This window comes from Peromyscus eremicus, chromosome 1 (assembly GCF_949786415.1).
Source record: "Peromyscus eremicus chromosome 1, PerEre_H2_v1, whole genome shotgun sequence".
Classification (NCBI taxonomy): Eukaryota; Metazoa; Chordata; class Mammalia; order Rodentia; family Cricetidae; genus Peromyscus; species Peromyscus eremicus.
Window position 1 is genome coordinate 72,154,658 of NC_081416.1, and position 26,018 is coordinate 72,180,675.

At 38.7% G+C, this 26,018-nt stretch overlaps 1 protein-coding gene and 1 long non-coding RNA gene across 7 annotated transcripts in view; one reads left to right on the forward strand and one right to left on the reverse strand.

The window, feature by feature from the left end:
- Positions 1-26,018, forward strand: part of Ate1 (arginyltransferase 1) — a 128,769-nt gene that overhangs the window by 16,117 nt on the left and 86,634 nt on the right. For 2 of the 6 annotated variants that reach the window (XM_059265776.1, XM_059265769.1), the window contains exons 4-8: positions 252-355; positions 2,071-2,325; positions 8,065-8,291; positions 11,094-11,222; positions 12,020-12,148. In XM_059265776.1, the coding sequence (XP_059121759.1) occupies positions 252-355; positions 2,071-2,325; positions 8,065-8,291; positions 11,094-11,222; positions 12,020-12,148 (844 nt within the window). The remainder of the gene's footprint in view (positions 1-251; positions 356-2,070; positions 2,326-8,064; positions 8,292-11,093; positions 11,223-12,019; positions 12,149-26,018) is intronic. The other 4 variants (XM_059265760.1, XM_059265746.1, XM_059265752.1 and 1 more) reach the window with 2 other exon arrangements.
- LOC131913261 (uncharacterized) lies at positions 20,729-24,208 on the reverse strand. The gene is made up of 2 exons (XR_009379851.1): positions 24,104-24,208; positions 20,729-21,128 (listed from the first exon to the last, which is right to left on the reverse strand). It is a non-coding gene; the product is annotated as an uncharacterized LOC131913261 (long non-coding RNA).

Genomic DNA, 26,018 nt, shown 5'->3' on the forward strand with positions numbered 1-26,018 from the left:
TTCCAGCATTTCTTGCCTTCTCTGTGTTTTCCTCTGGTTTATGTGTTTTTCTCCTCTTTTTTGTCGTCTTTCTTCCTTTTTTTAAAAAATCTCTTTACTGTAGTTACAGTGAGTTTTGGAGTCGGATTAGAGGCTGCTTTAAATCAAACCTTTTACAAAAAACTTAAGGCATGAAATTTGCTGCATTCTACAATGCACTATTATAAACTGACTTTATTAAAAGCTTTAAAAATATTTGCTTGCTTTTCTAGGTGTCATCCTTTACAGTTTCAGCCATCAAAATCTCACAAGAAAGTTTTGAAAAAAATGCTGAAATTTCTGGCTAAAGGGGAGATTTCGAAAGACAGTTGTGAGGGTAAGAAGAGATCTGGTCTGGAAACTATTTAAACTAATGCATCTCTCCAAGGCTCCCACTCTGACATGCCTAACTCTGGTCAGGTAGGGGAAGGAGTCGGTTAGAACATAATCCTATACTAATATCACAAGCTGTGACACTAGTGACACTGCTGTTTATCTCACTAGAGGCTCCAAATGTAGGAAATATATACTAGGAGAGTCTGCCTCTGAGAGAAAACTGAGGGTCATTGTGAAGATGTGATTTCTTTGAATTGAAATATTTGTTCTTCAGATGCTTTGACAACCCATCTGACTTGCTTCTGCTGATGTCCTTGTGATGTAAATAGAGGAGCTGATGCTCAAATGATTGTATACAGAATTAAACAGTTACTTTGCTGAAGAAAGACCAGGCAGGAGCGATGACTCAGCAGGTCAAAGTACTGTTGTACTGCCTGATTTGGATCCCTGGAATCCAGGCAAAAGGCAAGAGGAAGTGTCGTACCGCTGTAATCCCAGCTTTCCTAGTGGAGATGGAAGCTGGAGATGAGAGAATTGCCTCAAGCTTGCAGGCCAGGACACAGGCCTGGGGTACACAGCATGGAAGAAAAAAATGAGACCCTCCTTTACAATCAAAGTAGAAGGCAATGAGTGACTCCTACATGACACATGCATACATGCATACATGTGCACCCATACACACACACACACACACACACACATGTTTTTTTTTTTACTAAATAGTATTTTATAGAATTGTCTCTTAGTTATCTGATCAATTTTAAATTATCAATGGCTTCCCTATACGTAAAAGATTATAAGTACCATTTAATTCATTTTACTTTTCAATGTTTTAACTTTTAAACCTTTGAAGTTTTCCTATAAGTGATCCCTAATTCGGGGAATGTAAGACATGGTAGTGTAATTCTCTGAGCTCTTTCTCACTGCTGCCATAGGAAGCGCCTAACCCTGGGAACTCCCTACCCTCGTCCCAGCTTATTTATTCATTCCACAAGTAGGTTTTGAATGCCTGTGGGTGTCACGGTCACTGTCTTAAGTGCTGGTGAGATAATGGTTGGTTTTGGCTCAGCAGGTAAGTTCTTTGGCTTCATGCACTGTCCTGAGTAGATAACTTGGAGCAGGGTTGGCTTAGCTGGGGTCAACAAAGAGGCCAGAAGGCTAGGTTTTAGAGGTTAAATGCTATTTAGAGCCTTGGAAATAGTTCTGGTGTAGCTCTGATGGAATATCAAATGAACATCATTGTAAGAAATGTTTTGAAAAAAAATGTTTTGAAATTTTTTTGGTGTCTAGAAATCACAGTCCATATTTAAATTAATGATTGCCTATGTTTTCATGTGGCCTGTAACGTTTGGCTCTTTGTTTAACTTATCGGCTTCTCAATTGTGTCTAAAACTGCTATCGTAGGAGGTGACGTCGTCAACAGGCCAAGGAGAAAGGGGTGAAATCTTAGGTCACCATTTTCTTTAAGTAAGACAAAATTAGCTAGATCAGTTGGGTAGCCATCACTGTGAGCTTGACCACAGCTGGCCCAATACTGGAGGTACATTCTCCTGCTAGAGTGACATGTCTCAGGTGTGGTAGCTCCCTTGCTTTGGAAGGCAGGAGAGTGGGTTTGGCAGATGCATTACAGTAACAGGGTTACTTACAGTTATATTAATCTTGAATGTGTCAAATAATATAGCTGATGATGGGCTTTCATTGTTTTCTCATTTGTAGATGAGCCCATGGATTCTACAATGGAGGATGCTGTTGCTGGTGACTTTGCATTAATAAACAAGTTGGATATAAAGTGTGATCTTAAAACACTCAGCAGTGATCTAAAAGGAAGCATAGAGAGTGAAGAGAAGAAGAAAGAAAAAAGTTTAAAGAAAGAAGGATCTAAAGAATTAATTCATCCACAAGCTATAGAGGAGAAATTGGGCTCTGGTGAACCATCGCATTCAATCAAAGTTCATATTGGTCCTAAGCCAGGTAGTGTATATTTTGTATCAGTTGATAGTTATGCCTGGAGACTGATTAGATTTTCTTGTGTTGTTTAGGGGGAGGGGACTTGGGCAAGGATTTTGTTTGTTTTCATTTCTCAATATAGGGTTTCTCTGTGTAGCCCTAGCTGTCCTTGAACTTGCTCTGTAGGCCAGGCTGTCCTTGAACTCAGAGATCCGCCTGCCTCTGCCTCCCAAATGCTGGAATTAAAGGTGTGCACCACACCTGCTTTGGGGAAATTTTTTTTTTTAAGATTTATTTATTTATTTATTTATTATGTATACAGTGTTCTGCCCACATGTATGCCTGCATGCCAGAAGAGGGCACCAAATCTCTTACAGATGGTTGTGAGCTACCATGTGGTTGCTGGGAATTGAGCTCAGGACCTCTGGAAAAGCAGTCAGTGCTCTTAACCTCTGAGCCATCTCTCCAGCCCTGGGGAAAATTTTTAATCAGATTAATTAATTATTTATTGGAGGACAAGTAAGGTTACTTCAGGGATGGTTGAGTGTTTTTTTCAGTAAATATATAATGTCTAGGATCCTCAGTTTTTATTAGTGATATAGGGCACATGGTACCTAAATGAATTTAGTAATTGCTATTTGAATGGTGCATTGCTTATTTCCTGGTTGGGATTTTCCATGAAGAAACTCTCATCTATTTATTTCATAAAATTTCAATTCTTGATTCTTTTAATTACCATTTTTCATAATAATATGTAACAATGACCAGTTAGACTTCTTTGATATCATGAACTCATGAATTGAAACATTTTCTTTATTGCCTTCTGCTTTTCTTGCAACAGCTCTTAAAGCTTGGCATCTGCATTCTTTTACAATCCTTGTAGTCTGACAGCTTCCTTACTGTCTGATACAATGCTCCTGGGTCATCTTGTACCCACCCTTCAACAGGTTGCACAGCTGGAGATCATAAACTAGCCTACAAATCTATATTATTACACTTAGCTTAGTCTTTGCCTTAGTCTAGGTCTTTTCAGTGTATAGAATTAGGGATCATGATTTAATAGTGATCCATCTTTGTAAATTTGTGACTGGAGTGTTCTACATTTTACTACTTATTTTTGTTTTGATTTTATAATTGTGTCTTCTTTTTTCCATACACAGAAACTTTGGTTCCTAAGGCTATTGTTAGATTGGAAATCACATGACTACTTATTTGTTTATCCCATAGTATAGCAGTTTTAGAGTATTAATAACTACCTCAGGGATGGGGAGATGGCTCCATTGATAAAGTTTTTGGATACCTAGGGTCTAATTTAAAAAGCCAACCATGGCTGAGTATGCCTATAATACTTGGAGGAGGCAGAGACACACAGATTGCTAGGGCTTGCTGGTCAGCTAGTTTTGTTGAGTCAGTGAGCAGGTTCAGTGAGAGATGCTATATCAAAAATGTGATGGAAAGCTGGTTGTGGTGGTGTTTACCTTTAATCCCAGTACCTGGGAGGTAGAGCTCTGAGTTCAAGGCCAGTCTGGTCTACATAGAGAGTTCCAGGTTAGTTAGGGCTACGTAGTGAGACCCTGTCTCAACAATTAACAAAAGGAAAAATGTGATGGTGAGCAGCTGAAGAAAACACCTAACGTTGACTCCTGGCTTTTGTGGACACACAAATATGAATACACAGCTTCCAGGAATAAGACTACTGAAACATTAAAACTACCTTTTCACTGTTTTCCCTCCTCCCTCAGTATATTTCTTATTAAAAATGTGAATTAAAAAATTGAGAATCTTAAAGGCATGAGTTTGAGGCCAGCCTGGTCTACAGAGCAAGATGCAGGACAGGTGCCAAAACTACACAGAGAAACGCTGCCTTTTTTTGGTTTTTCAAGACAGGGTTTCTCTGTGTAGCTTTGAGCCTTTCCTGGAACTCACTTTGTAGACCAGGCTGGCCTCAGACTCACAGAGATCCACCTGGCTCTGCCTCCCAAGTGCTGGGATTAAAGGTGTGCTCCACCACCGCCCGGCTTAAAAAAAAAAAAAAAAAAGAATCTTAAGGCTAGGATCTATGGAACCTGAAGTTTGTTTGTTTAGCAATGGCTACAGGTATGTTCTCTTGGAATTCATTAGAACTTATGCAGGTTTGCTCTGCTATTCATATCATTTGAAGTAGTGTTTAATGCCTAAAGTGTTGAATCTCTGTGGGCATGTGGTTGGTGTGGTGTACTGATTTTACATTGACGGTCTGTTTCCATTTGTTGATCTAGAACAGCAGTTCTCAACAGTGGGTCAAGCCTTCTCTGGGATTGAACAAAGGATCACCAAAGACCATTGGAAAACACAGATTCATAATAGTAGCAAAATTACCTTTTTGAAGTAGCAATGAAAATAATTTTTTTGGTTGGAGATCACCACACCATGAAGAACTTTTATGAAAGGGTTGTAGTGATAAGAAAGTTAAGAACCACTGATTTAGAAGATCTGTGTACTCTAACTGAGCTGAAACCCTGACTTCTTATTTATTGTATGTCATGATCTGGCAGTATAAAAGAGTAGAGAGAAACAATTAGGATGATTTCTTAATCCTATGAATGAATTAGTGTGAAGATGACATAGATGGTCATTCATAATAAAACAAAACAAAAACCCTAAAAATTGGTTTTCAGCTTATTCCCTTTTCCCATTTCTATTCTTTGAGGATTTTTACACTGCATTTTGATCATGTTCACCTCTCCCCTCCTTCCAGATTTATGCCTCCTTCCCAGCTCACTCAACTATCCCTCTCCCTTTTTTTTTTTTTTTTTTTGGTTTTTCGAGACAGGGTTTCTCTGTGTAGCTTTGTGCCTCTCCTGGGACTCACTTGGTAGTCCAGGCTGGCCTCGAACTCACAGAGATCCACCTGGCTCTGCCTCCCGAGTGCTGGGATTAAAGGCGTGCGCCACCACCGCCCGGCACCCTCTCCCTTTTTAAACCCACCAAGTCCAATTTGTGCTGTGCATATGTTCTTGGATATGTGGCTTTCACTGCAGGGTGATCAACCCAACAGGTCCACATACCTTAACAGTGACTTTCCCTCTCCCAGCAGCTATCAATTGCTCCTTAGCTTAGGATGGGACTTTGTGTCCACCTCCCTTCTCTATGCTGGGAATTCTTGTCTGGCCTGAGCTTGCGTAGGTCATGCATGTGCTGTCTCATCTACTGTGAATTCGTGTGTATAATTGCCCCACTGTGTCTGGAAAATAGTTTTCTTATAGTCATCCACAGCCACTGGCTATTATAGTGTGTAGCCAGAAGTTTTCCTGTGTCTTGCAGCTGCTTGGTCCCAAATAAACACACAGAGGCTTATAGCAATTTCAGATTGTTTGGTCTATGGCTCAGGCTTCTTGCTAGCTAGCTCTTTCATCTTAAATGAACCCATTTCTATTAATCTGTGTATTGCCATGTGACCATGGCGTTACCTATTAGCTGGCATGTTGCTCCTTGGGTGGCGGGCTGGCATCTGCTCTGACTCCACCCTTCATCTCTGTCTTCAGTTTGAATGTACTGCCTAACCTTATTCTGCCTTGCCATTGGCCAAACAGCTTTATTTATCAATCAGTGAGAGCAACACATGTTCACAGCATACAGAAAGATATTCCACAGTAATAGTGTTTCTATCCACTTCTTCCACAAGGAGCTATAGGCCTAAGGAGAAGACAGTGTGCTATAGACTTCTCCTTTAGGGCTGAGCGTTCCACTGTCTCTTATTCTATATACCTTGACAGCTGTGGGTTCTCCCTCTCCCCTTTTTCAGACATGGTCTATTGCAGCCTGGAAAACCAGAGGAGTTATATTTGAAGGTCACATTCTATTTCTTAAGTAAATGATAAGAAATAGAGTCATCCGAACAACTCACATGCAATAAATCTCAATATCTTAATTGGTGGGTTGTAACTTGCAGCTGCAAAGAAAGAACCAGTCATTGTTACCTATCTAGAGAGATAGTCTTAAAGCATTTTAAAAGAGTTCTAAAACTAAACTACTGAGGAGTCTAAGAAAAATAAAATTAAGTACTACATTCTACACTTCTAAACAATTTAAACTAACATTTTGTGGTTAACAGTCAAAAATGCTGGGCTCTCCTGGGCCTGGGAGTTTACAGAGAGAGAAGTGTTGAGACCCAGGATTACCTTAAATCTCTTAATATGAGCTCACTTGGCACTCTCCAAGGCACAGTGACATTAAATGTGTTTTAAATCTTAAAAGTATATTTTCTGTCCTGCATGTAACTTTAGGCCTTAAGAAAAGGAAACTTGCAACTCTTTTGCAGGGTTATGAAGTCAGATTATTCTCTGTAGCACCGGCCATTTGGAAAATCTTCCCCTGTGATATATCTGTACGAAAGCCGTCGTCTCTAGACCTCAGTTAATTGCTCCCTGTCACCCATGCAATTTCAGGACCCAAAATAAAAAAGTTAGTTGGCTGAACTTTGAGTCTTCAGGTTACATACCCGTATCAATAAACTAAGGTTAGGAATTTGTGCAGAGAGTTATTCCTTGTCCTAGGTTATCAGCCAGACCTAGCAAGAGAAACTGGCATAGCAATTAGTTTGCTTTGTACCTTTAATCTTGGTTCAACAAATCAGACAGCTGGCTATTATGTCCTTGTGAACTGGACTGTCTTTCCTGGGAATACTTTATCTTAAAAACCATTAGCAAGACTCCTGGTCTAATCTAAAGCTGCTTTCACCTAATAGTGTACAGCTATCTTGGCAGCTAGGGAAATTTAACTATTTTCCTATGCCAACCTGAGCTGTGATCTAAAACAGCTTCCAGTGAATTTATAATCCCTGACTTAAGCTAACATTATTGATATCAAGTAGACAGTGCAGTTTAAGGAGGAGTCATCTTCTAGACAATCCACAGATAGAAATCCCCAGATGGAGCGGTATGCATACTTGAGGAAAGCACACTATAATACAGGCAGTGGGGGGTTCCCTATAGCCGCTAGGGAAAAATTGAAATAGCACATGTGAAATTACAAACAGAACCAATCGATAATTCTGGACTCTGTTGCCTCATGGCCTTGCCTGAACGAGGTTTCCCATCAGAGTGTTTTTTTCTCCTGGTGGGCTGACATCTTGAATATCAGTTGCCATCTGCTTCTGTTATGGCTATCGGCAATGGTCCGACTATGTAGTTCTGGTTAGAACCCTCTTTGAAGATGGGGCTGGTCTAGAACATATCCACAGCCTCAGCCTCCCAAGTGCTGGACTTAAAGGGGTGAAAAACCACACCAGATAGTTTTACAGAGCTGTCAGTTAATACATGATCTTTTAATTAGAACAAAATTCATTAACCGGAACTGTGAGCTCTAACTGGAGACATAAATATGTTAAAATGAGCAAAGATTCTTCTTAATTAAAAGAAACAAACCCACCACCCACCCAGTGTTTATTCTAGATTAAAAAATGTTCCTAGAAATATGGGCCAGAGAGGCAGAAGTAGAAATGTGATGATTTCTACTTGCAGAAGTAGAAAAATGGGCAGATATTTAAATTGGATGGATGGATGGATCGAGGACGGACAAATGAATTCCTTTCAATAATAGAACTGCCTTGAGAAGTTTGTATGACTATGTGCCTTCTTTGACTGCTCCTGTCTCTAGAATTTTAATGATCCTGTGAAGCTTCAATGTGAACTCTTTGGACTTAACTCTGTATAATCTATAAGACTTGAAAAAACATTTCTAGAGTCAAATGTCATTAGTCTAATATTTTGACATTCATTTTAGGTAAAGGAGCTGATTTGAGTAAGCCTCCATGTCGAAAAGCAAAGGAAATGCGGAAAGAAAGGAAAAGGTTAAAACTCATGCAGCAAAACGCAGCTGGAGCCTTTGAGGGTTTCCAGGCTCAAGGTCAGCCAGCGTCTTTGCTACCAAAGGCTAAATCCAATCAGCCCAAGTCACTTGAAGATTTAATTTTTGAGTCTTTACCAGAGAATGCATCACACAAGTTAGAGGTACTTGGAGGGTTTTTGTGGCCGTTTGTGTTTTGTTTTGTGTTGGGTATTTATTTTCTTTGAACTCATGCCTACAAGTTGTTATTTTACTATTTAGCATTTATTTTCTATTTAAGAAAATTCTTTAAGAGCTTTTGAAAATATTTTAGGAAACTATTATTAAAATTGTTTTTAAAATTCAATTGTAGCATGTTATTAAGCAGGGTACTATGACTTTCTGTGTTACTTGATTGTAGTTAAGTAGTTCACAAAAACAAAAGTATTTAAAAATTAATTTAAAATTAATTCAATTTTAGAAATTAAAATGGTAAAAGATAGTTTAGATCATAATAAGTAAATCAGTTTTATTATAATATTTTAATCTAGGTCTTGATCAAGGTAGCACCAGTGTCACATATACAAATCTGTACTAACTTATACTACTGTCTTAGTTAGGGTCACTATTGCTGTGACAAAACACCATGACCAAAAAGCAAGTTGGAGAGGAAAGGGTTTATTTATTTGGCTTACACTTCCATATTGCTATTCTTAATTGAAGGAAGTCAAGATAAAAACTCAAAGCAGGGCAGGAACCCAGAGGCAGGAGCTTATACAGAGGCAATGGAGGGGTACTTCTACTGGCGTGCTCCCCATGGCTTGCTCAGCCAGCTTTTTTGTAGAACTCCAGGGCGGCACCACCTGCAATGGGCTGGACCCTCCCTCACCAATCATTCATTAAGAAAATGCCCTACAGGTAGATCTTTAGAAGCCATTTCTCAGTTGGGGTTCCCTTCTCTCAAATAACTTTGCTTGTGTCAAATTTGACATAAAATTAGTCAGCATAACTACCGAATCCTTTCTCATTAAGAAATCCTAGCCAGCCTGGTCTACAGAGTGAGTTCCAGGACAGCCAGGGCTGTTACACAGAGAAACCCTATCTTGAAAAGCCAAACCAAAACAGACAAACAAAAATAAATCCTACCCAATTTAGCTAATTTTTTTTTTTGTGCTAAATTCCCATTTTTCCAAACTGTTTCATATTTCAGCAACAAATTGAAAATTTTTTTTGAAGTTTTATTTATTATATATACAGTGTTCTGCCTGCATGCCAGAAGAGGGCACTAGATCTCATTCTAAATGGTTGTAAGGCACCCTGTGGTTGCTGGGAATTGAACTCAGAACTTCTGGAAGAGCAGCCAGTGCTCTTAACTTCTGAGCCATCTCTCCATCTCCTAAAATTTATTTGTTTTTATATGCATTGGTGTTTTGCCTGCATGTATGTCTGTGTGAGGGTTTTGGATCCCCTGGAACTGGAGTTTCAGACAGTTGTGAGCTGCCATGTGGGTGCTGGGAATTGAACCCAGGTTCTCTGGAAGAGCAGGCAACACTTTTAACCACTGAACCATTTCTCCAGCCTTCACATTGGAATTTTCAGTATTAATTACATATAATAGAATTAATTTCTAAAACATTAACCATAATAATTTAAAAATATTCTTATGCTTAATTGAATTTGTCCAATCAAGCTTAATATTATCCAAGGATATTGATGCTAACCTTGATGGGGCTGAAGAGATGGTTCAGTGCGGAAGAGTGAAGACCTAAGTTCAAATCTCTAGCACCCATGGAAAAAGCATGGCAGTGTATGCCTATAACTCCAGTTTTGTGGGGTTTACGCAGGCAGATCCCCAGAGCTTGTTGGCTAGCCAATCTGCCTAGCTAAAATGGTGAGCTTCTGGGTCAGTGAGAGGCATTAAGATGTAGAACAGTGGACCACATTCATCCTGCCAAACATAGACATGTGTACACATATACTCCTGTGCATGCACTACACACACACAGACACACAGGAATTTTAAAAGGTTCACTATATATGTATTAGACAAATTTTAACAGCTTTGACCATTACACCTGCTTGTTACTTTGATATAGGTATTGAGTTTCCTCCTTCCAGAATTGTAGAGAATTGACTATACTACTTAAAATACTTTAAGAAGAGGTTTTTATCCTTTGATCCTAAGTAGTTTATTCAGAGAATCAACTACACCTCAAACAGCAGTTCTGTAGGTATCAGCGTTTACATTTTTAATATTGTAGTACCCAGGGTGTGAGGAATTTGTTATCTGCTGGGTGTCACACTTCCCTGTGCCAACATGAAGTACCTAGTTATGCCCTTATTGTATTGCATTTAATGCATCTTAACTGTTAGTAATTAATAAGGTAAATGTTAGCTAGTCCTGCGCACAGTTACCATTTTTAACTTTTCCTCATTTAAGGCCCAGAGAGCTTTGCTTACTTGTCCAAGATGTTGACATTGTACAGCATAAAGGAAACATAAGAGTCTGCATTTAACTCCACAGTGAAGTGGATATGCTTTGTGAAAGTTGCTTTTCATAGTTCCAGGGTTAGTTGTAGGTTTAGAGTTAATGAGGAGTGAAGGTGGCCAAAGGTAGTTACAGTTTTTAGTGTTTCTGACTGACTGACTTTTAGTAAGTTGTGGACCACCAAAATTAAAGAGTAGTTGTGTTATTAGTGCTAAGAAGGATCTGTCAGTTCACAGTAGTAATAGATGTTTTTAATTCCTCAGAGATAAGGCTTAAATATACAGGGCTTAAATACACTCTTTTGCTTTCTTTAAGTAGACTGTATATTGCTGCAATAACTTTTTCTTCATTTACTAAATTGATTTTTGTGTTAAAATATGTGTTTATGCTTTAATGTTTGTTGAAACATGGTTTTTGATGGGGAGTTTCTGTGACTGCATGTTCTGTAGAAGTGAATCAACGAATGAATTAATGAACTGTTTTCTAACTCCTTCTGAAGGTGAGGGTGGTGAGATCTTCTCCACCAAGTCCTCAGTTCAAAGCCACATTTCAGGAGTCTTACCAGGTCTATAAGCGTTACCAGATGGTTATTCACAAGGATCCACCTGATAAACCAACTGTGAGCCAGGTCAGCAGGCCAAGTATGAGATCTTGGTTTAATTGTACTATATTTTTGTTTATATCCAATTTGTAGCATATCTGCACAAAGATAAGATTGAGTGAGTGGACAGTCTGTAAATGTGAAATCACTATTGTCATGTTAAGTGCCAATTATACATAATTTCAAAGTGGAAAGTCACATGCAAAGTTGCCTTTATTCAAAGCTGCTGTGTATAGATACATTTATCTATAAATCAATGGTGGAGCTTCGAGTTAATACCCATGAGAAGAAAGTGTACTTGGCCTGGTGTGTTGCTATGCTTCATCCATGTTAGAACATTCTAGAAAGAGTTCATAGCAGCTCAGTTATTCCTTATTAACGGATTACCCATATATAACAGAGATGTGTAGGAAAAGGTCTTGAATAGACATCCTTGTCCACTTATAATTTTATATAGCAGATGATTTAAAAAGTATGGGGTGAAAAAAGCCTAAAATACTTAATTAAGTAGAGGTGGCAGAAGTACTGGCTAAGACCAGTTAGAAACAGTAGTGACTACTGTATGTGACAGCACAGCTGGTTGATAGAGAAAAATCAAAGGAGAAACAAATTGGCTCTTGGGAGTTTAAGATTTTCATGAATGTTGGTAGAAAGTTGGCACTCAGGCCTAGTGCCACTTAGCTCCATTCCTGCTGTTTTATGACAAATCCTGGCTGAACTTTGGAAGTGGTTTGTGGAGATCTTCCTCTAGCCTCACCTTCAGAAGCGTGTCAACAGGTAGAGTTGGTTCAATAGCATTGGCTCATATTTTCCTTGCTCTGAAGGTGAGGCTAGTACCTGCCTCCTTTGAGGACCCAGAGTTCAAGGCATCCTTCAACCAGTCCTTTTCTTTATATGCCAAGTATCAAGTGGCCATACACCAGGATTCACCTATTGAGTGTGGAAAGACTGAGGTACTGTCTCTTAAACATTTTTCCCTGCATTGACATGATTGTAAAGAAATACAGTGTATCTTAGCTGTTAAGTAGTGCTGATGACTATGAGTGTTTGTTACAGATCTTTTGTGGGAAGGATTCAGACCTAACATTTTAAGTCCTTCAATGAAAAATAATTGTAAATTCAAGAGGTTTTCTTACATAGCTTTCTCACCAGAAGCCTGAATACAGCATTGTTAAGGGTTTGTCCTCCAGCCTAAGTCAGCAGACATTTACTGCCTATACCATGAAGTGAAAGAACCAAACTTGTAGCTGGAAGTTTCTCTGGTCTCTGCGGTCGGGTTGAATCTCTCCCACCCGCCTCCTTCAGCTGCTTGGTCTCAAGTAAAGACACAGAGGCTTATGTTATTTACAAACTATATGGCCTATGGCTCAGGCTTCTCCCTAGCTAGCTCTTACAACTTAACTCAGCTCATTTCTGTTAATCTGTGCATTGCCATGTGGCTTTGTGGCTTACTGGTACTTTCACATCTTGCTTCTCCTGGCAGCAGCTTGCAGTGTCTGCCCCACTCTCCTTTCCTTCTCCTCTCTCTCCAGTTCGAATGTACCACCTCACCCTATTCTGCCTCACCATTGGCCAAACAGCTTTATTTATCAACCAATCAGAGCAACACATATTCACAGAGTTTAGAAAGATAGTCCACAGCACAAACCTGTTGAGATTAGTGTATAGAGCATCATCTAACAAGCACTTGTCGGGGGCCTCCATTTCTCAGCTGTGGATATTAAATGAATGAGAGTCTACAGTTGTAACAGTGGGGTGGTGATGTGTTGGAATAAAGGCACCGACAGGTGCAGAAGTGACCTTGAGCCAAGCATGGCAGATGAGTAGGAGTATGTCTGGACTGAAAGAGAGAAGAGTGTTCCTGGTAACAGTTGGAGCATGAGCAACAGTGTGGGGACTGAACTACATGGTGTACTTAAGGAATCACTGCTTAGCTTAGTATGGTTAAAGCATTGGCCGTGTGTCAGGTGACAGAGAATGGATGAGCTGGGCAGATTTAGTTAGGAGCCAGACTTCTTTTAAAAGTTGTTTTTGGAAGTACTAAACACCTAACTGCCATTTCCCATTTTCAGCAATTCTCAGCATGCTGCCATCTTGATTTTTGTCTCCCTCTTTGTGCTCTTTGCTATTTTGTTGGATTATTTTGTTCCAGATCCATTGTGCCATTTTGTCTTTCAGTACTTTAATATGTGTCTTGACTTACTAAAAAAGTTTGATAATGACCTAAGACAATCTAGGAAGAATTAAAAATATGTATAGAATAGTTTAGTTACTGAGAAAAATCAATTTGGTAGGCAACGAAAACCAACGTTGCACTGACTTTTTTTCTTGTGGTGCTGGGTATTGAACTTTGTACATGATACGCAAGCATTCTACCACTGAGCTACAACTTAGCCCTTGAAGTGATAATTTTCTTTTTAAACAAGAGAATTTTATTTGTATATATAATTCAAAACTAGCTTTATTCCTTCTGGGAATACCAGCTCTGTGTCTTGAACTCATTGTCTTCCACCTCCAGTTTTCTCTACAGTTGTTTAATCTCAGGCTGACTTCATGGCAGTAGAGATGGATGCTGTTACTGTAGGGTGCCTCATTCTAACAGTCTAGACCTCAGCCTTTAAAAACCAACATGAGTCTTTCACAGTGGCTTCAGTGAAGAATCTGAAAGCATGTCCTGCCTGGCTCCTTGAGGTATATTCTTATCCCAGAGTCAGTCACAGAAGCTGGGGCAATGAAGAATTTAAAATTTCTGGTGGAAGATGCTCTTTACCTGAACCACAAGTCTTACAGAGGTGGGAGTAATTGGTAGCATGCTGGATCATTGAAGATCCTGCCTGGTGTGAAGTCACCACGGTGGTGAACATACAGAGGATGTCTCTATTCAAGAGTGGGGAGTTTTAAGGCAGAGCCCAGAAGGCTTGATAGATTTTACCTGCATTTTTCATTTCTGTACATCTCTGTCATTTTGTTCCTCTGATGCTTTTAATTGTTTTCTTTTGTAATACATGATTAGTTTCTTATATAACATTTAAAATCCTTTTTAGATTTTTTTTATTAAATTTTTGAGTCATAAAAATATCTTGAAAGTACCTAATCTAGAACTTACCCTATAGATTTTACTTTACAGGGTCTACTTCAGATTTATACTAACTTCATTCCTTGTAGATACAACGAAAGTGTTACTTCTGGGTAGCTCTAGTTTCTCTTGTCTGTTCCCTTTTTGTGCTGTCATGTTACTGTTAACATGTTTTATGTATGTTGTAAATCAGTTATATTTTATATAATTTTGTGTATTGGGGCTGGAGAGATAGCTAAGTGGTTAAGAGTAAGTGGTCTTCCAGAGGACCCAAGTTTGGTTCGTAGCACCCATATTAAGGCAGTTCACAAGGGACCAGAGCTTTAGCTACAGAGGATCCAACAACCTCTTCTGACCTCCTCAGGCATGCATACATGGCAAATTTTCATGCACATAATTAAAAATAAGAATAATAAACCTTTAAAAGTGTTTATGTCTTTTATAAGCTGAGAAAAGGGATAAGAATAACTAAATATTGGGGTGGAGAAATGGCTTAGCAATTAAAAGCACTTGCTTCTTTTCCAGAAGACCTAGGTTTGATTCCTAGCACCCCTGTGGTAGCTCACAAACATATTTATTTATTTATTTGCCTGCTGATTTATTTATTTATTTATTTAGGTTCTTCGAGACAGGGTTTCTCTGTGTAGTTTTGGTACCTGTCCTGGATCTTGCTCTGTAGACCAGACGGCCTCAAACTCACAGAGATCCACCTGGCTCTGCCTCCCGAGTGCTGGGATTAAAGGTGTGGGCCACCACCGCCCGGCCTTCACAAACATCTTTAACTCTAGTCCAAGGGGGATTTGATACCCTTTTTTGGCCTCTGCAGGCTCTACATGCGTGTGGTACAGAGACATAAATGCAGATAAAACACCCATAGACTTAAAAATAAATAAATGTTTAAAAAGAATAGCTGTTTATGTTTTGTTTTATTAAACTTACTTGCTTCTTCAGCTTTTATTTGTTCCTGTGGATTTAAGACCTCCTAGGCTGGTGTCACTTCTTAACTCTAGCACAGTTTGACCCCTGTCCAGCTCCATTCTAGCTGTACTATCACTGCATTCATTTTCTATATGTTCCTGCTCCAACAAACCAAGTATGCACATCAGTGAGGCAAAGAAAGGCGAGTATGCCCTAGTGTTTGAGAGTCTGTGTCATCTTGTTAGAAGCTCAGCCTCCTCGGTCACAGTGGCTTCAGTAGCATTCTCTCTCTCTTCCCTTGATCTTTCCCAGCATTTGCTTCTGTTGACCTCACATGCAGCTCTTCTGCTCTCCTGGTGGTTTTGTTTTCAGCAGCACTTGGTGTGTGTTTCTCTGTAGTCAGGTGTAATTCAGTCTGGATTTCTTGGCTGGGGCAGTTTTTGAGGGCTGGTCTGAGAAGGGTCTTTTGGTTGTTTCCCTTCCTGCTTCTCTTGGGAAAGCCCCTGGTCCACAGTTGAGCTGTTGCTCGGAAGGAACTTCTGGCTTCCTCTTAATTGCTTCCCACCATAATCTCCACTGTTGTCAAGAGTATTTGTGCTTGAACTCCCCCATACATAATTCATCTCACATATAGCCAGTTCCTTTGGGCGAGTAAAGCGTCTCCCTTCTTTATGCTTTTGCTCAACACTCATTTACCATGTGCAGAAGTGTTCTGGGTTTTTTGTGTGTTTCTTTTTTGTGACATTCCTGTGTCATTTATCTTCAGGGCACTGTACACAGTTCAAACCTTTGGTCTTCTCCTAAGATAAATAAGTTGGAACTCCTGACTCCCAGGACCTTCCCACTTACCCCATGCTAGCTCTGTGTAAGGAGGTGGTTTCTGCTGTGCATATGATCCTTCACCTGCTTCATTCCCATCCTAGGAGTCCTTCTGCACATGCCTCATAGGTGTTTTCTGTCGTGTGTGTGTGTGTGTGTGTGTGTGTGTGTGTGTGTGTGTGTTGGGGGGGTGCTGGCCGCCAAGAGAAAGGGACTTGAGCATGCCGCTTTGTTCTTCCAGTTGTGAAGTCTGTTTTACATGGGGCTTGGGGGGACAACTAATTTTGACATGAGCTCCAAGAGAAATTCCCCCTGTGTATGATTTTAATTTTCTCCATGAGCAAATAGCTAGTGTTCCTGTGTTTCATGAGACAAAAAGAAAAGTCAGAAGTGTTATTTTTTTTGAAAAAATTTTCTTTTCCTAGCTTGTTTTAAGAGACTATAGTAACACATTGTAGTGTGTAGTTTTGTTAATTGTAATGGGAGAACTATTTTTCTGTTTTTGCTTTTCTGTTGTAAGAAATTTAAACTAACAATCTGTCATCAGTGTACAAAATCCATTTGGGCTGTGTCATTAATCATAAAATAATCCTTTAAATTCCGTAAGGTTTTTTTTTTGAGAAATTTGAAAAAAAGATAAATATTAGATATTCTTGATAGCAAGTCAGTTTTTTTTTCCAGCATCTTTAGGAAAGTGTCATGTAATTGCACATAGAAAAATTATATAGGATTTACAAATTATTCCAGTATGTATTTCCAGTATGATTTTCATTCAGGCAGGTGTCAGATTTTCAGAAAATAATATTTATAAACCAGATAGATGATTTGTGAGCTGCCTTGTGTATAATACAGGATAAAGGCAACATTTAAGAATATTTGCTTTCTAAAAGCCAATAGTTTTATATAAATATAAATGTCATTTTTTGCTGAAAATTTGATGTTGAATTCTAGAAAAATGCTATTATTTAATAAAAATTATTACGCACCAGTTGTTTCTTAAAATAATTACTGTGATTTCTAGCTTTTAATTATCTAAAAAGCTATAGTCATAGCCTTGGTGGCCTCAGATTTTGTACTCCATGATTGTTTTCCAGATTTTATTATGAGCTTTGTCCAACACAGAAAGCTGAAAGACTGCTGTCTTCATACTTATCTATGTATCCATCCTCTAAGTTGAACCATGTTAGTTTTTCCTTTGCTTTATCCTTTACAGTGTGAAGCATTTTAATTTACACATGTGACATTTCACTCCTAAATTCTTAAGCATGCATTTTCAAAAAGGGAGACATGTTTCTGTATGGCACAATATAATAAACCTAATAAAATTTACTTTCATTATTAGGTGTAATGGTGTGCATGACTGTAATTCCAGTACTTGGGAGGCAGAGGCAGGAGGATTGCCTTGAGTTTGAGGCTAGTCTGGTCTAGTGCTCTTAACTGCTGAGCCTCTTCACCACCCCCCAATATGTTACTTTTTAAAAATTTGATGACTTAGACCAAAAAAAAAAAAAAAAAAGTCTGAGCATTGGCTGCTCTTGCAAAGGACCTGGGTTTGATTCCTAGCACCCACGTGGTGGCTCTTAACTGTCTGTAACTCCAGTTCTAGGGGATCTAATCCCCTCTTTTGGCCTCCATTGTTACCAGGCACCCATGTGGTACACAGACTTAGATGCAGGCAAAAATGCTCAAACACATAAGAAAATAAAATAAAAATTTAAAAAGTGTCTAAGCCACTAAAAGCTCATTTTAAAAATTAACTTGTAGACCTCGCTATGACAGAAATATAAGGACCTCTACTTTGGGGAAATTATTTATATTTAAGTACATGTGACCGGGCAGCCAGTGTGTGTTCCTTTCTGAATGTCAGAGACAGGAGAGGAGCCGGTGGGGTGTTGATTTGCTGCCTCCCTCCGGCCACCAGGTGGTGGTCTAGGCCTGAAACACCTTTGCTCTTCCCTTGGACTCAGTGCTCTCCCAGTGTGATGGGCAGCTTAGTGTTTGCAACCCAAGAAGTGTTGAAAATGCGGTTTCTCTTTGTTAGACTTCATTGCTTTGATTCAAGTGCAAGCACAAGTGGTTCATCACGTGGGTATGTTTTAAATGTCTTAATGTCATTTAATACAGAGACGCACGCTTTCGGCTTCCTTTTCTCTTGGTAGTTCTACTCTATTGTATTTAGAAAATCATTCAATGTATCAGAGTTATGCAGAGACCAATCACATGTAGTCAGTCATGTACTACTTCATAGATACTGTACTCTACCTTAGAATTAGCTGAATTTGTATGGTGGCGGGATCTGAGTGTTTTGAATTGGGGGAGGTACTTGGGGATTGAACCTAGGGTCTGATGCTTGGCATGTACTCTACCATTGAAACATACTCATGGCCTCTAAACAAAAATTTAAAACCTGAGTTAACTTGAAGTGGAAGTCTTAGGTAATTTAATTAAAAATTGCTTTTTATGAGCAATTTCAGAGTTAGGACTCAGTAGTATATGGTAGTCAGTCAAAAACTTCGTAAGAATTTGGAATTTGCTACTGATAGTAGTTAAATTACCAAAGGGTTTAATTCATTTACTTAAATTCATTGGTGCAAAAGTACTGTTGAATTTCCAGCATAATGTTGTTAGTATTTTTTTGGAGGGGGGGGAATGAGGAAGGGGAATTCAAGCTAGTTCAGGGAAAATTTTTTGCATACAATTTCTGTTGCTTAAAATTTCCTAAACATTGTCTCAGATCACTAGTCAGTATCATATATAACATTAGAGATAAGAGGATCTCTGTATCTAGTTTAACTTACTTTCCTTCCTTCCTTTTTTTTTTTTTTTTTAAATTTATTTATTTATTGTGTATATAGTGTTCTGCCTGCATGTGTCCCTGCAGGTCAGAAGAGGGCACCAGATCTCATTACAGGTGGTTGTGAGCCACCATGTGGTTGCTGGGAATTGAACTCAGGACTTCTGGAAGAGCATTCAATGCTCTCAACTGCTAAGCTATCTCTCCAGCTCTCTATTTTTTTCCTTTTTGAGACAGGGTTTCTCTTGTGTAGCCGTGGCTGGCGTGGAACTCATTCTGTAGACCAGGCTGGCCTCAAACTCACAGAGATCGACTGCCTTTGCCTCCCAAATGCTGGGATTAAAGGCGTGTGCCACTACTGCCCCAGTGAACTTTTGTTCTATATAATAGAGGCTTAAAGAATTTTTCCAAAGAAACACAAGTGTTTAGTGCAGGGCAACATGTAGGAAAGTTAGCACTTTTACGTCAGACCATGGGCTGCATATTGGAGGGCTGAAGTCAGCCTAAATAATTAATATAGAACAACTAACATCAGTGAAAGAAGTATTGAAATAGATTTTCCAAAGAACTGAAACATTCTACGTTCTCTGAGAATTTAAAATGACAACTTTCCCACAGTGTATTTTGTTCTTGTCTGTTCTCAAACAGAACACCTACCCGGACTTGCCTGTTGATTCTGGCTTTTGTATGCCCTCGGGAATATTATTTTGCTCTTGTTATATTTTAGCATCCCTGTGCCTCCACCATTGTCTTCCCCACAGGGTTACTGTGGGGAAGTGCTCATGGAGGTCAGAAGAGGGTATCAGAGCCCCTGAAATTGGAGTTATACATGGTTGTGAACTACCATGTGGGTACTGGGAATTGAATCCAGGTCCTCTGCAAGAACCTCTTCAGGCCCTGATGGTAATTCTTGATGAACCATGTTGTCTGAAAGTAAATGTGTTCAATGAAAAATTGTTTGGGTTGATGAGATGAGTGATAACAGTTATAATTCCATCTGTTTGGGTTAGAATATTGATGAGCTGAGAAACACCAAGGGTGAGGTGTAAACTGATTGGTTTTCTGCCTTAAACCTTAGTCTTCCACTCATTTCCCATGTGGCTCTAAGCTGTTTTTTGTTTTGTTTTGTTTTTGGAGACAAAGTTTCTCTGTTTCTCTGTATAGCTTTGGAGCCTTTCCTGGAACACACTCTGTAGCCCAGGCTGGCCTTGAACTCACAGAGCTCCGCCTGCCTCTGCCTCTCCAGTGCTGGGATTAAAGGCGTGCACCACCACCGCCTGGCTCTTCAGCTGTTTTTACTTTTAAGTTCCCTATTGGTGCAATGTGAAGGGAGTAGTATAACAGTGTTTATTGTGAGGAGTAAAATAAGGTCATCCTTGTAAAGGCGTTTGACCCAGGGTGTGGACGGATGATGACATACTAATCTGTACTATAAGGAGCTGTAAGGAGTCATCAGGATGTCACAAATACCAAGACCACTGTTTTCTTCCTGAGTACTTCATAATTTGGCAACCTCTGATTTCTTTCTCTCCAGCTGTTTCTTAAAAATAGTCTGCTCTGCTGCTTAGACATTTGCCAAGAGCTCATTGGCCTTTGCAGTAAGGTCAGGAGCAAATAAATGAGATGTCTGTCAGTTCAGTCAGTATTGGCAAGTAGAATTACTTTCTTATTGTTTTGTTTTTCCATTTATATTAATATATTCATTTGAATTGAAAAGTCACATGTTTTATTTGGTTACTTATTTTATTGCAATATTGAGAATTGAGCCTCATGCACTTTAGCTAAACCCTCCAGCCCTAGTTTTGAGTTTTAGTATTAATTTATTCTAAAGGGGGGGGGAAATATGATTTGTCAACAGGTAATCTTAAGAAATTTTTATGCTATTTTGACTCATCCTGTTATACCACATGAAACATGTAAAGAGCACCATTTGTGAGCTTTATATGTGTATTTCTTTTCTTTCCTTGAATCTGGAGGAGGAGGAAACATAGGCATCTCTAGGTTTCCGCAGGAGGCAGAACTTGCTTAGACTTGGGCCAGTCCTTTCCATTTGATAAATTGGCTATATTAGGTCACTAAAGTCAGTCACATACTTTGTGCTTGTTATTCTAACTTAGAAAAATGTTTGCCAGAGCCTGAAGAAAGGCACAGTACCCAGCAGTGTTCCTGGGACTCAGAAGGCCAAGCTTTGTCCATTGGATGAGCCTCAGAGTTGACAGCTTTTAAGAAACGTTGAAGAGAGAATTTAGTTGTTGTCAAATTGTAAACTATTCAGGAAGAAAAAGGAAAATTTGAATGATGTCAAAAGCTCTTGACAGTTGTCTTCCTATAATAAATAGAAATTGCTTTTAATTTTCTGAGCCAGTGTTGAAATTTACCTACAATGAGTTAAGCACATTTTAGTGAGTGCAAAGCTCGTACAATAGGAATACTCTTGCTGTGAGTGCCATTTGTCTTTAGGCTTTCTATTTAGGTCTGCTTTTCCCATTAAATCTGAGGAACTATATAGTGAACAGTACTACCTACTGATGCTTAGTCTAAACAAGGAACACTTGTGGTTTTGCTGTAGCAGTTCATTGTGTATACCAAATAATTTTAGGTAACTGCTTGCATGACTTAAAAGTAGTTGATTTTCCTCTAGTTGGTAGTTACAAAAGTAAAGAAATAATACTTACCCAGAGAATAATTCTGCCTAAATATGTCTGAATACAGAATATTTGTGCTGGTTTATAAGTTTTGGTGCATATATTTCTGGGCTCTTTGTTACAGTCATTCTAGAAACAGCTCAAAACTTTACATTTAGAGTAACTCCCATATTTCTTTCTCCTGGGTTGTAGAAGAATGTGATTCTTTTATTCACCAAATCATATGAATGTTTTAATTCCTTGTATGTTTGTGACACTATGGTAGAAAGATACCTCAATGAATAAGGCATAGTCTTGCACATTCTAGCTAAGAAATAAAAAAAAATGAACTAGTGTTCAAATAGTTTAAAATAGTGTTGCAATAAATGCTGCTACACAATTGTCTCTGCCATGTTTCTTTGGAGTCCTTAACATAAGGCGATAGATATATTTCTTGTGTGCTCCTTTTGTTATCTTTTTTTTTTTTTTTTTTTTGACAGGATTTCTTTGTGTAGTCCTGATTGTCCTGGAACTTGTTCTGTAGATCAGGCTGGCCTTGAACTCAGAGATCTGCTTGCCTCTGCCTCCTGAGTGCTAAGATTAAGGCATGTGCCACTATGTGTGGCTCTGTATTTCTAGTTTTTTTGTGAAACGTCCATACTAATTTCCACAGAGACTAGACTAGTTTTCATTCCTCGCAGCGTAGAAAGACTACTCCAGTGAAAGCTTTAAAATGTTGGCGAAAGAAACTGAAGAAAGTACTGTGAGCCAGAAAGACCTCCTATGTTCATGAGTTGGAAGAATTAAAATAGTGGAAGTACTTGTATTAACCAAAAGCAGTCTACAGATTGATTGCAATCACCATCAGAATTCCAGTGCCATTGTTCATAGAAATAGGGAAAAAAAAATCTTCAGATTCGTTTGGAAGCATAAAAATAGCCAAAGCAGTCCTGAGAAGAGAGACCACTGATGGTTTCAAGTTATATTACAAAGGCCCAGTAAGTAAACAGCATGGTACTGGCCCACACAGAGCTTAAGTTGTTCTCTGGGACAGAACGAAAGGTCCACACACACCAGCCCAAGCTAACATCCTCGGATTTTTGACAAAGATATGAAAGTAGACGTTGGAGAAATGACAGCTTTGTTAACAGATGTTGCTGGGGAAATTGGATATTCCAAATAGAAGAATGAAATTAGATTGTGGCCTCTCACCCTTCACAACAATCAACTTCAAATGGATCAGAGACTTCAGTGTAAGACTTGGAACTCTGAAACTGTTAGAGGAAATTGTAGAGAAAACTCTTCAAGACAGAGAAATTGGTGAGGACTTTCTGAACAGAATCCTACTTGCCTGAGAAATAAGGCCAACAGTTGACAAATGGGACCTCAGGATAAAAAGCTTCTGTATAGGAAAGGAAGTAGTTAATTGAATGAAGAAGCATCTCATAGAATGGGAGAAAATCTTTGTCAGAGATTCATCTGACAGAGAATTAATATCTAGAATATAAAAAAAACAAACCTCTAAACAGTATGGAAACAAACAGTCTAATCAAAACATGGGCTAAGGAGCTGGCAGTTTGTGAAAAAAACAAATACAAATGGCCAATAAACATGAAAAAATGTTTCAACCTCACTATCCATCAGAGGGATGCAAATCAAAACTATATTGAGATAGCAACTTACTCCAGTCAGACTGTCAGTCATTAAGAAAATAAATAACAACAAATGCTAATTTTGATTTGTAGGTTTTGTGGTGTTTTCTGCTTATTCTCAATTTATATTATTCTGATTTTTGGAAGGTATCCCATTTTTCAAGGTCGATTTGATTTCTGTGTCTGATTATGCATGTGTGTGTAGAGGACAGCTGTTGGTGTAGGGTATCTTCATTCACACTCCAGCATGCTTTTGAAATAGGATCTCTCATCTGTGGTTTTAATGATTTTTTTTTCTTTTGGAGCCTCTCTAGGAGAAATTTAGAAGTAATTTTCCTCTTAAAAATTAACACAAATCTGACAGGTGTGGTGGCACATGTCTTTAATCCCAACACTTAGGAGGCACAGACAGGTGAATCTCTGTAAGTTCAAGGCCAGCCTGATCTACAAAGCAAGTTCCAGCACAGCCAGGGCTGTTATACAAAGAAACCCTGTCTTGAACAACCAAAAAAAAAAAAAAAAAAAAAAGCAAAACCAACAACGACAAAAAACCCGTAAATCATAGCTGGATAACATGAAATTTAAAGCAGGCACAAGCCCTTTATCATGTAACTTTTTGAACAATGTCTTAAATGAAAGTCAAGCTTTTTGTAAATGTGGGAATAAGAAGAGTCTTAGACTGTCAGTATTCCTTGTAATTCTGGAAGGCAAAGGTGAGGCTAGGCAGCTTTGGCTTGCAGCATTACCAAGCATATTTGGATCTCAAGTCATGGAAGTGTCTTTGGAGTCTAGCATTCATGGGGCACCAGCGTGGGAAAGTGGCTTGGCTGAAATTGGTTTACAAATTAAAAAGAAAAAAAGGCACAATGGTTTAAGTGACTCAGATGAACATGTAGAGCTAATGAGATCCCAGACTACAGAACTCATAGTTCACTATTCTTTTCACCAGTAAAGAGTTTCATTGCCTTTTTTGGGGGGTGGAGTGGGGAATTGAGACAGGGTTTGTCTGTGTAGCCACGACTGACCTGAAATTGCTCTGTAGACTAGGTTGGCCTCAACCTCAGAGATCTGCCTGCCTTTGCCTTCCGAGTGCTGGGACTAAAGGAATCATTGTCATCTTTTAAGATTCCTTGAGGCCTGATGTTATGTTCAAAGTTCTGGTTAGAATGTAGTATATACATGATTAACCTTTCAACCTAATAAATCTGTGACATGAATTTAGGGAATATTTTTTTTTATATTTTTATTCTTTTAATAATTAAACATCTATTAGTTCTCATCTTAGTTTTGACTCACAGTTATGTACAGATTTAATTCTCATTCTCTTGAGAGACTTTAAAAATGGTTCTGGTTGTGTCTTTAGATTGCTCCTGAAGCTTTAAATTTTTTGCAGTGTAGTATGAAACTTGGTTCCTGTGTTGACTTAAATTTCTAAGAATTGTATGTTTATAAGAGCCACATTTGTAACATAAAACTCAATTTTATTTTCCCTGAAAACAGCCAGTTTAAGACAGTATGAATGTAAATTGTAGGGCATTGGAAAGGAGTATAAAATGTGACTTAACACAATGTAGAATTGTAGCTGAAGTAAGACTTCCAAATTCCTAAGAGAACTGAGAATTTTACCATGAGGTTGATTCAGCTTAGCAATTGCAAAATGCTAAATAAAGATTTTATTACGTTGTCTGAAGTAGAGACATTATAGACCATGTAATAAGGAAAAGGTCAAGGAAATGGGAGCAAAAGAGATGCCTTGCTAACACAAGGAGATTCTGGGTAATTGATATGAACAGTTACAGGACTGGAATTCCATTTTGATGGAGATAGCTGACTACTGTTCTTTGTTTTACAAAAAATTGTTGTCTTCTAATTAATTAATTAGGTTTTTTTGAGCCAGGGTCTCACTATCTAGCTCTTGCTGTCCTGAACTCACTGTGTAGACCAGGCTGGCCTCAAACCCACAGAGATCCATCTGCTTTTGCCTCCCAAGAGCTGGGATTGAAGGCATGTGCCACTATACCTGGCTGAGGAAAAAAAAAAGTTTTTAATGCAGTTTATCTTTGTAAAAATTGCATTTTGGTATTCAACATTAACCATGTTTCCTTACTAAACAGATGGCATTTCAAGAACATTAAAAGATTTATCTGTTGAGTATTTTTAATACAAAGATAAAATAATTGATAGTAATTTTACTGGATTTCTGACAAAATTAGAAGTATGTACCCCTCTATTCTTCTTTCCTCTCATTCAAAACAATCAAGTCTCAGGAAAAATGGAACTTTCTAAGTATAACTTATAGCTTGGAGAACAGTTTGCGTGTAGAATGCTGCTTAGGAAAACTTAGTATAAGCATTAGTTGCCTCTCTGAAACTGTTAGAAGGTGTTGTGAGACAGGCTACCAGTGATGGATAGCATAGTGGGTACCAAGATCAGAAATCAGAATGCCTCCTTGTAAGCCATTGCTAGGAAACACAGATGTTGACCTAAATGTTTTCTTACTTTACTTTTAGAAGTTTAAAGGATTTTTAAATTGGCAGTGATACATGATATGTTGAATTTTAAATATAGACCATAATCTTTATGATTATGATTTTAATATACATATGATCTTAAAATACAAGATGTGGGGCGGGAACAATGACTTAGTGGTTAGGAGAGTATACTATTCTTCTAGAGGCCCTGAGTTTGGTTCCCAGCACCAATTTGGGGTTGCTCACAGCCTTTCGTAACTCTAGCTCTAGGGGAGACACACACACACACACACACACACACACACACACACCTAATTACAGAATAAAATAAATTAGAAAAAATTGCCAGACATACATAGTAACACACTCCTTTAATCCCAGCACTCAGGAGGCAGAGGCAGTTGGATCTCTGTGAGTTGGAGGCCAGTCTAGTCTACAAAGAGAGTTTCAGGACAGCCAGGGCTGTTAC